The sequence below is a fragment of the Oncorhynchus mykiss genome, chromosome 19 (genome assembly GCF_057628025.1).
Source record: "Oncorhynchus mykiss isolate SJ-2025 chromosome 19, ASM5762802v1, whole genome shotgun sequence".
NCBI classification, from domain to species: Eukaryota; Metazoa; Chordata; class Actinopteri; order Salmoniformes; family Salmonidae; genus Oncorhynchus; species Oncorhynchus mykiss.
In genome coordinates this window covers 24,115,295-24,129,510 of record NC_143040.1, presented here as the reverse complement: position 1 = coordinate 24,129,510, position 14,216 = coordinate 24,115,295, and the positions used below count along the sequence as shown (strand labels likewise).

The 14,216-nt window shown below is 43.6% G+C and overlaps 1 protein-coding gene across 3 annotated transcripts in view; it reads right to left on the bottom strand.

The window, feature by feature from the left end:
• The window catches only part of LOC110498515 (uncharacterized), a 39,052-nt gene that overhangs the window by 9,083 nt on the left and 15,753 nt on the right, over positions 1-14,216 (bottom strand). The window contains exons 1-3 of one of the 3 annotated variants that reach the window (XM_021575181.3): positions 2,393-2,889; positions 1,736-1,866; positions 1,399-1,560 (exon numbers count right to left, since the gene is read on the bottom strand). The exons of 1 other annotated variant lie outside the window; for it this stretch is intronic. In XM_021575181.3, the coding sequence (XP_021430856.3) occupies positions 1,399-1,560; positions 1,736-1,866; positions 2,393-2,651 (552 nt within the window). In that variant the 5' untranslated portion in view covers positions 2,652-2,889. Of the gene's footprint in view, positions 1-1,398; positions 1,561-1,735; positions 1,867-2,392; positions 2,890-5,435; positions 14,025-14,216 lie in introns of those variants that run through there. One more of the 3 variants, XM_021575173.3, reaches the window with a different exon arrangement.

Below are 14,216 nucleotides of genomic sequence, written 5' to 3'. Positions count from 1 at the left end.
CTCTCATCTTTTTAAGTGGGAGAACTTGCGCAATTGGTGGCTCACTAAATACTTTTTTGCCTCACTGTAAGAATTTCAAATCTTGCTTAAATTTGTATATGATCACATATATATTTCCATTAGGCGTGGGAATACTTTGGAAGAGATTTCCAAAATTAAAATCAATTGGACTTAATTTGCTGGTGTTTTATGTCCAACAATAAAAAACATATACGAATGTATTAGTTTTAATTGCTCAGAAAACTGACCCGCCAGTTGGGGAACCCGGATCTACATAACCTCGCTTAATCTACCTTTACGTAGTGTTGAATATTCAACACTGAAATCTGTTACTCTTGTTATTCCAAATGCATCTGTGGATCTTTTCTCTTGACAACAATGGCAATCAATGTTTGTTTTTAATGCAGGTGATCAACAAGTCAGAAGCTATAGAGTGGAATGTTTTTTCTTCTGGTGTATCTTGAGGTAGCTCTTCTCTGAAAACCTCTTCCCACAGTGTGTACAGACGAACGGCCTCTCTCCTGTGTGGACTTTCAGATGCGTCTTCAGCAGGTGCTGGCGGGAGAACCTCTTATCACACTGGGGGCAGCTGAAGGCTTTCTCCCCTGTGTGGACGTTCTGGTGCCTCTTCAGGCTGCCATATTGGGCGAAGCGCATGTGACACTGGGGGCAGCTGTATGGTTTCTCTCCTGTGTGGACCCTCTGGTGGATCTCCACCTTCTGGGCGCAGCTGAAGCCTTTGTTGCAGAACATGCAGAGGAACCGTTTCTCTTTAACATTGCCTGATGTTGCTCCCCCTCCCCGAGCCTGGGCTCTAGTCCTGTCATTTGAGTTCAATAACTGATCGAAAAGCATACACCCGTGTGAATTGGAAGGCCCCATCGACGTGGACACTAACCTTTCCCTGTAATCTAAGAAATCTATGCCCTGTGAGTGTCCGTCGCCTAGGTGACTATCTGCATTCCATGTGGGAGGAACGTCGCCCTCCACTTTCACAGTCACTTCATCTCCGACCAAACCCTCCCCTTTCTTATCAAGGCATCCTTCAGAGTACACACTACTACTGTACCGCTTCCAGTCCCCTCTAGACAGATCAGTCTGTCTCTCTAAACCCAAGGGCATGTTGCCAGGGTCCATCTCTATAGTGTAAGAACAACACGGATCATCGCCACCATTTAACACATCACCTGAATCGGGATTGGAATGAACCGTCCTCTGGCTCGGGTTACCATAAAGTAAATATTCTGAGCTTGGAGCAGGAGGACACCCCAGTCCCCCCAGCCCCAGTCGCTGCGGGTCTGACCTATGGTCAGATCCTGTGTGTAAAATCCTTTGTGTTACAGTTACAGTCTCTGTGTCGGTCTCTGACTTGAGGACGGTGTTCAGCGTTCCACTGACCTCCGTGAAGCTGTGTCGGGTCCTGGGCTGCGCTGGGGTGGGGTCCTCCGTGGCTACAGGGGGCGCTCCAGCCCCTCCAGTCTGAATGTCTCTGCTGTGCCGTGGGTCTTCCTCTTCTTCAGACTTATCCAGCTTGACCCCAGGACCTGCAGCCTCTGCAGACTGACACAAGATGAGAGGAGGCTATTGGATAACAATGTCATAGAGAAGTCTCACAAACTCCTCTATGGCAGATAAATGAGGATGTACATAGCTGAGGGGACCCTTTCCGAAATAAAAGGGCCATATTTGATTTACAAAGTAACTAAAATGTTTAACGCAACACTATTACACTAACCTCTATCATGATAACATGCTGGGTTGAGGTTCCACTCCCCTCATCAACTGTGATTGGTTGGTCATCTCTCCATGTATTGTGTCCCTCTGGCTTCACAAAGCTCCTGTAGCCTCCAGTGAGATGTCCTTCACCTGAGAGAGTGATTTGGGGACAGGTGATTAGGTTACTTACTGTCAATGCTTACCACTATGTTGTACACTATTGACAGTTTTGATCTAGAATTGGCAAGGATGAAAGATAACAGTTCGCATAACTTCTGGGTATACTATTTATTGATCGATGTATTGTGTTCCATGCATCACATTGTTTTCATTGAGGAAATAATAGGAAATGCAGTAATCAATAATCTGGTTAGAATATGATATCTTGTCTTTGCAAGATAGTTAAGTAATCGGGGGAATTATTGCATACTATCCAAAAAGTGACCAAGACCAAATTCTGGGTAACACATCTGAACACGTGCAGAGGGAAACGGTGCTACAGTGCTAAGCTATATATGAACACCACGGGAGGTTGGAGGCTCCTTAATTGGGGAGGACGGGCTCATGGTAATGGCTGGAACATAATTAGTAGAATGATGTGAATCAATGTGTTTGATGTCATTCCATTTGCTCCATTCCAGCCAGTATTATGAGTCAGCAACCTCCACTGATGTACCTCTTGCGATTCCTCTGTATCGGTCGAGGATCTTGACACTACTGGGACGACTGACGAGGACGCGCTCTCGTGCCGTCTTCAGTTCCAGTAGCTGTAGTTTCCTCCGCAATGCCCTATTTTCTTTCTGGCTTTGAGTTATTTCCAAACGAAACACTGCATAGTCGTCGTCTACGAGTTTACAGATATCGGCCACGGCTGCATTCGCTAGGACCTCCATGATGGAGGCTATTTGAGTGTGAAAAACCATACAGTTAGCCATTGTTAGCAGCTAGCTAACGTTACCTAGATAATGTATATCGAACAAGTCTTTTCTCCAACGCGAATTAAAGACTACATGTGTTGAATATGTAATGCTGGGAAGTTAAATTAGTCATATTTTGAATTCCATGGTGTTAATAAACGTCAATAAAACGCCAACGTGGTCATTTTCCTGGTCACTGTTCACTTCCGTTTACACTGAAGAGAACGGATATTAATGCCGGCGTCATAGCGCAAAAGGCTAAATGTAGGGTATGCGCACTGTTTTCTGAAATACGGTACTGATTATTACGTTACAAGTCAAGTCTCCAATTCAAGTATCTTTCAAGCTCAGATCAGATTTGTTTATAAAGAACAGTGTGTTAGCAAGAACATAGTAGAATAGAATAGAATATAATTATTTTATTCCATCTACATCACCTCATTAAGGTAAATATTCAACTGTCCTTTATTTTTTTTTATTGAACCTTTATTGAACTAGGCATGTCAGTTAAGCACAAATTATTATTTGCAATAATGGCCTACCAAAAGACCTCCTGCTGGGATGGGGGCTGGGATTAGAAATAAAAATATAGGACAAAACACATCATGAGAAGCGACACCACAACACTACATAAAGAGAGACCTAAGACAACAACATAGCATGGCAGCAACACATGACAACACAGCATGGTAGCAACACAACATGGCAGCAGCACAAAACATGGTACAAACATTATTGGGCACAACAGCACAAAGGGCAAGAAGTTAGAGACAACAATACATCACACAAAGCAGCCACAAGAAGCAGCCACAACTGTCAGTAAGAGTGTCCATGATTTAGTCATTGAATGAAGAGATGGAGATAAAACTGTCCAGTTTGAGTGTTTTTTTGCAGCTCATTCCAGTTGCTAGCTGCAGTGAACTGAAAAGACGAGCGACCCAGAGATGTGTGTGCTTTGGAGACCTTTAACAGAATGTGACTGGAAGAACGGGCATTGTTTGTGGAGGATGAGGGCTGCAGTAGGTATCTCAGATAGGGAGAAGTGAGGCCTAAGATGGTTTTATAAATAAGCATCTAACCTTAGCCTGCAGCTTTGATATGTGCTGAGAGAAGGACAGTGTACCATCTAGCCATACTCCCAAGTACTTGTATGAGGTGACTACCTCAAGCTCTAAACCCTGAGAGGTAGTAATCACACCAGTGGGGAGAGGGCATTCTTCTTACCAAACCATATTACCTTTGTTTTGGAGGTGTTCAGAACAAGGTTAAGGGCAGAGAAAGATTGTAGGACATTAAGAAATCTTTGTTGTAGAGTGTTTAACACAAAATCCAGAGAGGGGTCAGCTGAGTATAATACTTAATCATCTGCATATAAATGAATGAGAGCTTCCTACTGCCTGAGCTATGTTGTTGATGTAAATTGGGAAGAGCGTGGGGCCTAGGATCAAGCCTTAGGGTACTCCCTTGGAGACAGGCAGTGGCTGAGTCAACAGATGTTCTGACTTTATAGACTACACTCTTTGAGAGAGATAAGTTAGCAAACCAGGCCAAAGACTCCCTCAGAGACACCAATACTCGTTAGTCGGCCCACAAGAATGGAATAGTCTACCGTATCAAAAGCTTTGGCCAAGTCAATACAAATAGCAGCACAATATTGCTTAGAATCAAAGGCAATGGTGACATCTTTGTCACGTTGGTATGAAGAGATTTGGGAGACAGACACATGAATGCGTAATAGCCGAGCCTTTCGCCAAATGGAATTCTTGAGGTAGAGTAACTATGCCAGATCACTATCAAACCAGGGGCTGAACCTAGTTTTAATTCTAATTTTCTTTATGGGGGGCGTGTTTGTTCACAATACCACTGAAAATATCAAAACATAAGGTCCAAGTGTCTTCGACAGAGGGGATCAAGCTGATTCAAGGTCATGAAGGAAGGCTTGCTTATTAAAGTTTTTTAGCAAGTGTCTATGACAAATCAGGACAGGTTGTTTCATTGAGCAGCCATTACAAACACAGGTGCTGATGGTGAACGATAACACCCAGCGACAGTCAACAAAGAGCTATTTGAAAGTTTAATGCTTAAAACCAGCAAATCAAATTGTTTGGGGACAGACTTGGTGGAGACAACCGAGCACTGAAGGTGTTCCTTGGTAAAGATTGCCACTCCACCACCTTTGGAAGAGCTGTCTTACCGAAAAAGGTTATAACCAGAAAGGTTAACATTCATGTTCAAAACACTCTTTCTTAACCACGTCTCAGTAATGACCAACACATCTGGACTGGAGCTGTGAACCCACACTTTCAATTGATCAATTTTAGGTAATAAGCTTCTAGTGTTAACGTGCAGAAAACCCAGGCTTTTACAAGAGTAGAAATCAGTGAAGCAGATATCAGAGCATAAGTCAGAATAGGTGATAGCAACAGTAGATGGGCCAGGGTGTACATGCACATTTCCAAATATCATCAGTAGTAATACAATCAGGGCACAGCAGAGGACAGGGAGAGCTCTGCAGTGATGATTTTTTTAAATGACATTTGAATGTGCATCAGATGCACATTCTAGCCTAGGTTTATCTAGCCTAGGTATACTGTCTCTCTAAAACCAGGTATTTACAAGCCTGTTTCAAATTCAAGTTAACAAAGGGTTAATGGTTATAACATGGTTATGTACACTGCCTTACTTATTTATTTGGACAGTGAAGCTTTAATTTGGCTCTATAGCCTATTCCAGCATTTTGGATTTGAGATCAAATGTTTCCTATGAAGCGATATAAACGAATGGCAAATAATGAATACTGTGTCATTTTGAAGTAACTTTTATTGTAATTAAGAATATAATATGTTTCTGAACACTGCTATATTAATATAAATGCTACCATGATTATGGATAATTATGAATATGAATTGTGAATAATGATGAGGGAGAAAGCTACAGAGGCACAAAGAGAAGTTGCTGTAGACCACCGAGTGCTAACAGTAAGTATCTAGATAATGTGTGAAATGCTCAATGGTGTATGTGATATTAAAAGAGAGGTATATTTTCTGAGTGACCTAAATATTGACTGGTTTTCATCAAGCTGTCCACTCAACAAAAATCTTCCAAATGTAACCCGTGCTTGCAATCTGGTTCAGGTAATCATTCAACCTACATACAAACAGCACAGGAAATAAATCATCCACATGTGTTGATCACATCTTTACTAATGCTGCAGAAATCTGCTCTAAAGAAGTATCCACACCCATCGGATAAAGTGATCAGAAACCAAAGTTCCAAAGGCTGGGCCTAAAATTGTGTATAAGAGATCATACATGAGGTTGTGTAGGAAGTCCGATTTTGAAGATGTAAATAATATTTGCTGATCTGTTGTGTGTAATGAGGAGAAACATTTATGAAATTGCTTTTTCCAGTTACTAATAAACATGCACCCATTAAGAAATGGACTGTAAAAACGTCTAATTCCCCATGGATTGATGAGGAATAAAACAATTGTATGGTTGAGAGGGACAAGGCAAAAAGAATGGCAAATAAGTCTGGCTGCACAGCCGATTGTCAAACGTACTGTAAATTGAGAAATCATGTATCTAAACTAAACAAAAATAAGAAACTGTACTATGAAACGAAGATAAATTATAGAAAGGATGATAGTAAAAAGCTTTGGAGCACCTTAAATTAGATTTTGGGCAAAAAGGCGAACTCGGCTCCATCCTTCATTGAATCAGATGGCTCATTCATCACAAAACTCTCCGATATTGCCAACTACTTTAATTACTTTTTCATTGGCAAGGTTGGCAAATTTAGGCATGACAACAACAAACTCTGAACCTTCATACCCATGCATAACTGACCAAATGATGAAAGACAAGCATTGTAACTTTTAATTCCCTATTGTGAGTGTGGAAGTGGGGAAAAGGTAGTGTTATCCATCTATAATGACAAACAACTTAGCACTGACAACTTGGATAGAAAATTATTTAGGATGGTAGCGGACTACATATACATGGCTATACATGGCTATACATATACATGGCTGCAAACTTTCTACTTTTAAACTCGGACAAAACAGAGATGCTTGTTCTAGGTCCCAAGAAACAAAGAGATCTTCTGTTGAATCTGACAATTAATCTTAATGGTTGTACAGTCGTCTCAAATAAAACTGTGAAGGACCTCGGCGTTACTCTGGACCCTGATCTCTCTTTTGAAGAACATATCAAGACCATTTCAAGGACAGCTTTTTTCCATCTACGTAACATTGCAAAAATCAGAAACTTTCTGTCCAAAAATGATGCAGAAAAATTAATCCATGCTTTTGTCACTTCTAGGTTAGAATACTGCAATGCTCTACTTTCCGGCTACCCGGATAAAGCACTAAATAAACTTCAGTTAGTGCTAAATACGGCTGCTAGAATCCTGACTAGAACCAAAAAATGTGATCATATTACTCCAGTGCTAGCCTCCCTACACTGGCTTTCTGTCAAAGCAAGGGCTGATTTCAAGGTTTTACTGCTAACCTACAAAGCATTACATGGGCTTGCTCCTACCTATCTCTCTGATTTGGTCCTGCCGTACATACCTACACGTACGCTACGGTCACAAGACGCAGGCCTCCTAATTGTCCCTAGAATTTCTAAGCAAACAGCTGGAGGCAGGGCTTTCTCCTATAGAGCTCCATTTTTATGGAACGGTCTGCCTACCCATGTCAGAGACGCAAACTCGGTCTCAACCTTTAAGTCTTTACTGAAGACTCATCTCTTCAGTGGGTCATATGATTGAGTGTAGTCTGGCCGAGGAGTGGGAAGGTGAACGGAAAGGCTCTGGAGCAACGAACCGCCCTTGCTGTCTCTGCCTGGCCGGTTCCCCTCTTTCCACTGGGATTCTCTGCCTCTAACCCTGTTACAGGGGCTGAGTCACTGGCTTACTGGGGCTCTCTCATGCCGTCCCTGGAAGGGGTGCGTCACCTGAGTGGGTTGATTCACTGATGTGGTCATCCTGTCTGGGTTGGCGCCCCCCCTTGGGTTGTGCCACGGCGGATATCTTTGTGGGCTATACTCAGCCTTGTCTCAGGATGGTAAGTTGGTGGTTGAAGATATCCCTCTAGCGGCGTGGGGGCTGTGCTTTGGCAAAGTGGGTGGGGTTATATCCTTCCTGTTTGGCCCTGTCCGGGGGTGTCCTCGGATGGGGCCACAGTGTCTCCTGACCCCTCCTGTCTCAGCCTGCAGTATTTATGCTGCAGTAGTGTCGGGGGGCTAGGGTCAGTTTGTTATATCTGGAGTACTTCTCCTGTCCTATTCGGTGTCCTGTGTGAATCTAAGTGTGCGTTCTCTAATTCTCTCCTTCTCTCTTTCTTTCTCTCTCTCGGAGGACCTGAGCCCTAGGACCATGCCCCAGGAATACCTGACATGATGACTCCTTGCTGTCCCCAGTCCACCTGGCCGTGCTGCTGCTCCAGTTTCAACTGTTCTGCCATATTATTATTCGACCATGCTGGTCATTTATGAACATTTGAACATCTTGGCCATGTTCTGTTATAATCTCCACCCGGCACAGCCAGAAGAGGACTGGCCAGAAGAGAGCCTGGTTCCTCTCTAGGTTTCTTCCTAGGTTTTGGCCTTTCTAGGGAGTTTTTCCTAGTCACCGTGCTTCTACACCTGCATTGCTTGCTGTTTGGGGTTTTAGGCTGGGTTTCTGTACAGCACTTTGAGATGTCAGCTGATGTATGAAGGGCTATATAAATACATTTGATTTGATATTGTATATACATATATTGCCACTCCTATTTTCCATGTCTTCAATCTAAGCCTACAAGAAAGTGTGTGCCCTCCCGCCTGGAGGGAAGCAAAAGTCATACCGTTACCCAAGAAGAGCAAAACACCCTTTACTGGTTCAAACAGCCGAACAATCAGCCTACTACCGACCGTTAGTGAACTTCTGGAAGAAATTGTGTTTCACCAGATACAATGCTATGTTACAGTAAACAAATTGACATTGACTTTCAGCACGCTTATAGGGAAGGGCACGTAACATGTACGGCACTAACACAAATGACTGATGATTGGCTGAAAGAAATTGAAAATAATACTGTGAAAAAGATTGTGGGAGCTTTTTTGTTAGAATTCAGTGCAGCTTTGGACTTTATCGATCATAGTGTGCTGGTGAAAAAATGTGTTATGGCTTTACATCCTATGCGATATCGTTGACTGAGAGTTACCTATCTAACAGAACACAGACAATGGAAGCCTCTCTAAACTTAAACCAGGTAGAGCTTGGCATACCTCAAGGTAGCCGTCTTGCCCCATACTTTTTTCTATTTTTACAAATTATCTACCACTAGCATTGAGTAAAGCCTGTGTCTATCTATGCTGATGATTCAACATTAGTATACCTATTAGTATACCTATTCAACATTAGTCACCTACCACAGCAAGTGAAATCCATACTACACTTAACAAAGATCTGCAGTCAGTTTTAGAATGGATGGCAAGCAATAAGCTAGTACTAAATACACTAAGTGGCCAGTTTATTTGGTACAATACAATTGCTTCTACAGACAGTGGTTCACGTGGCCATGGCTTGCTATATAAAGCAGGCAGACAGGCATTGAGGTATTCAGTTACTATTCAATTGAACGTTAGTATGGGCAAAATTAGTGACCTAAGCGACTTTGAGTGTGGTATGATCGTTGGTGCCAGGCGTGCCGCTTCCAGTATCTCAGAAACGGCCGGCCTCTTGGGCTTACAATGCATGACAGTGTCTATGGTTTACCGAGAATAGTGCAACAAAAAAAAAAAATCCAGTCAGCGGCAGTCCTGTGGCCGCAAATAGCTTGTTGATGAGAGAGGTCGAAGGAGAATGGCAAGAATTGTGCAAGCTAACAGGTGGGCCACAAACAGGAAAATACCGGCGCAGAACGGCATCTCGGAACGCACAACTATTTGGTCCTTGTCACGGATGGGCCATTGCAGCAGAATCCCGGTTCTTGTTGCGTCATGCTGATGGCAGATTCAGGATTTGGCGTAAGCAGCATGGGTCCATGGCCCCATCCTGCCCGGTGTCAACAGTACAGACTGGTGTTATGGTGTGGGGAATGTTTTCCTGGTACACGTTAGGTCCCTTGATATGAATTGAGCAATGCATCACCTTGTAGAATTCATGCCAGAAGGGCAGTAAAATCTGATTTTAAAAAAGACGACAAAACACCTCCCGGAAACACGAAGAGACACGCTCATACATACACACTGTAATGTTGTGGCATTGTGGATTTTATATTGTACATTTTTTCATAATGTAATAATGTTTTGTATGATGTATTGTTTTATTTATGATGTAGGCTGTTGTTGTGTTTTGATGTACTGTAACTGTTTTAACTCTGTTTGGACCCCAGGTAGAGTCATGAGGATCCTAATAAATACCCCCAAAACATGGTATCTTCTCAACATTACCAATAACAGGGGAGGTTAGCATTTTTGGGGGGGTGGGGGTATGATATTTATGCCTCTGTAACTTTCTCACTCATCATTAATCACGACTCATTCATGACTATCCATAATCATGGTATTACCAACATTGATTCCAAAGATATTAATCTCACCCACAAACATTGATTCCAAAGATATTAATGTCACCCACAATATTCAGAATGGGTCGATTCGTCCCCCTCAATAATTTATTGATAAACAATCAGCATTCGGACGCACTGTGCCCCTTCCACACTAATTTCCCTGTGCTGCTCAGCAGCCCCAGCCAGCACTTGCCTCGCAGTCAGGTCGGCCTCATTCCATTTCAGGCTCACATGTACACTACATGACAAAAAGTATATGGACACCTGCTCGTCAAACATCTCATTCCAAAATCATGGGCATTAATATGGAGTTGGTCCCCCCTTTGCTGCTATAACAGCCTCCTCTCTTATGGGAAGGCTTTCCACTAGATGTTGGAACATTGCTGCAAGAACATTTGCTTCCATTGAGCCACAAGAGCATTAGTGAGGTAGGGCACTGATGTTGGGAGATTAGGCCTGGCTCCCAGTCAGCGTTCCAATTCATCCCAAAGGTGTACGATGGGGTTGAGGTCAGGGCTCTGTGCAGGCCAGTCAAGTTCTTCCACACCGATCTTGACAAACCATTTCTGTATGGACCTCGCTTTGTGCACGGGGGCATTGTCATGATGAAACAGGAAAGGGCCTTCACCAAACTGTTGCCACAAAGTTGGAAGCATAGAATCTTCTAGAATGGGCTCCTGAGTGGCGCAGTGGTCTAAGGCACTGCATCTCAGTGCAAGAGGTATCACTATAGTCCCTAGTTCGAGTCCAGGCTGTGTCACATCTGGCCGTGATTGGGAGTCCTATAGGGCGGCGCACAATTGGCCCGGCATCGTCCGGGTTTGGCCCGGGGTAGGCCGTCATTGTAAATAAGAATTTGTTATAAACTGACTTGCCTAGTTAAATAAAGGTGAAATAAAAATACAATTTGAATATCATTGTTTGCTGGGCCTAGCCAGAACCATGAAAAACAGCCCCAGACCATTATTCCTCCTCCACCAAACTTTACATTTGGAACTATGTATTCGGGCAGGCAACATTCTCCTGGCATCCGCCAAAACACATTTCATGAAGCTCCCGAAGAACAGTTCTTGTGCTGACGTTGATTCCAGAGGCAGGTTGGAACTCGGTAGCGAGAGTTACAACCAAGGACAGACGATTCTTACTCACTTCAGCACTCAGCCGTCCCGTTCTGTGAGCCTGTGTGGCCTACCAATTCGCATCTGAGCCGTTCTTTCTCCTAGAGGTTTCCACTTCACAATAACAACACTTACAGTTGACCGGGGCAGCTCTAGCAGGGCAGAAATGTGATAAAAGGTGGCATCCTATGACGGTGCCACGTTGAAAGTTATTGAGCTCTTCAGTAAGGTCATCCTACTGCCAATGTTTGTCTATAGAGATTGCATGGCTGTGTACTTGATTTTATACACCTGTCCGCAACGGGTGTGGCTGAAATACTGAATTGTCCGTAGAGCTCCTAGACAGGATTGTGTCGAGGCACAGATCTGGGAAAGGTACCATAACATTTCTGCAGCATTGAAGGTCCCCAAGAACACAGTGGTTTCCATCATTCTTAAATGGAAGAAGTATGGATCACCAAGACTCTCCCTAGAACTGGCTGTCTCGGCCAAACTGAGCAATCGGGGGAGAAGGGCCTTGGTAAGGGAGGTGACAAAGAACCCGATGGTTTCTCTGATAGAACTCCAGCGTTCCTCTGTGGAGATGGGAGAACCTTCCAGAAGGACAACAATCTCTGCAGCACTCCACCAATCAGGCCTTTATGGTAGAGTGACCAGACGGAAGCGACTCCTCAGTAAAACACACATGACAGCCCGCTTGGAGTTTGCCAACAGGCACCTAAAGGACTCTGACCATTTCATCCTTGATGAAAACCTGTTCCAGAGCGCTCAGGACCTCAGACTGGGGCCAAGGTTCACCTTCCAACCATACAAGGACCCAAGCACACAGCCAAGACAACACAGGAGTGGCTTTGGGACAAGTCACTGAATGTGCTTGAGTGGACCAGCCAGAGCCCGGACATGAACCCGATCAAACAGAGAAAAATGGGAGAAACTCCCCAAATACAGGTGTGCCAAGCTTGTAGCGTCATCCCCAAGAAGACTTGAGGTTGTAAATGAGCAAACATGTCTAAAAACCTTTTTTTGGTTTTGTCATTATGGGGTATTGTGTTTTGGCAAAGGGCAAAGTCTGCCAAACTTAGTCCACTCTGTTCCTAACAGATTATAGTTTTGAAAGCAGAAAACTGTATTGAGATCAAATGTTTAATTGATGAGAAAATGAACAGAATGTCGGCCAAAATCAATCTCGCTCCATTTTCTCTCACTGCCGACCACTGGGCTTCCTCTCATCACCATATTTGGTCGTGAGTGGCAACACCAAATGGATGCTTCACATTTATACATCTGGTGAAATATCTGCCTCATTGTTGTGACAATATGTTTCGAAGGACAATATGTGACAATATGTTTGAAGGAAGCCAAGGAATTCAAGGAAACAAAGTCAAATTTTGAAGCAAATAAAAAGATAACATAATTTCTCATTAACCGATTTGATCATCTATTTTCAGATGCCTCCTGATTATGCCAAATAATTTTTGGGGGTAGGGGTGTGTTATAAAGGTGTTATATAAAAGAGGGACATTATTTTTGTTATGAATAGTACACAGGCAAAACCAAATTGAAAGGGTGAATATAGACTTAAATGACAGTGTTATAGCTATGCCAGCACACCAAACAAGAAGTCTGTATCCTGTGAGAAAGACAGCATGCCCAAATACTGAGGGACTTAGTAATCCAAAAAACTATCTTACCCCAAGACACTTCACATGATAACAATAATATTTAAGCTAAAGAATAGTTCCCAGATATCCCCTGCGTAAAACTCAAGCCACACTGCTACGATTTCTCCCCATTGTGGACACTCTTATGTCTGATAAGGATACTCAGGAAGGAGAAGCTCTTGTAACATAGTTTGCACTTGAAGGGCCTCTCATTGGTGTGAATGGTCTGGTGCTGCTTCACATATTTTGCCTTAGCAAAATTCTTCCCACATGTGGGGCAGGCATACGGCTTGTCTGCATCCGTCCTAATGCTCGGCCTCCCATGTTGTGACCCAATGACACCAGAGGAGGTAGAAGCAGGTAGAACCACCCTCAGATTGTTAGTCTTTGAGCTCCCTCCCTGACCTCTAGCCATTGTTTGGGTGTTGTTGGGATTATGTGATGTGTTATAGGCTAGGTACCTCTCGTGTTGTACACCCATCCTGACCCTGTCTGTATTGGTGGGGTAACCAGGAAGAAACTGAGGAAGGTTAGACCCAGGCCCAGGCTTTCCATGAACCCAGTCACCAGGCATTAGATGAGAACCTGAAGGAGAAGACAGACTTGCTGAAAAACTACCACCAGGGGGGTCTCCCACCACTCTCTGTGAAGGCTGAAGCCCAGGTTGACCTGCTCTGTTCATCATGGATACTGTGGTGTTTGTATCATAGGAACAGGAGGGTCTATCTCTATCAGCTCCAGGCCCTGCTTCATCCCTGCACTGAGACTGTGAAGAGAAGGGTCTGGGCTGCAGACTGGATCCCTGATTGGAGCCTCTGTCTCTCTGATGACCACCAGGACTGAGGTTGTTCAGTCCACCTGTCCACTGGTTGTGTTCTGTGTGGTGGAGTCTCTGTACTTCGCGATTGTGTCCTGGTTCCGACTCGGGAATGAAGAGCGAAGGCTCCTGATCCAGGGTCCTGATCCGGGTCCAGGGTTTATGGCCAGCCACCTCAGAGGTCCACTCTCTCCCACCAGTAACATTGGATATCAGCAGGTCTTCATGGGCTGCAGACTGAAAACAAATATTGTACCGAAAAGCATAAAGGTTTATATAAGACATGGAGCCACTGGATTTTTTAAATTTTAATTTAATGTCCATGTGTTGAAACTCAGTCCCTGCAATGATACAAAAATAACCAAGTCGGTCAGCACTGTATTTAATTTCAACAAAATGGTCATACACTACTTTTATTGCACAAATTGA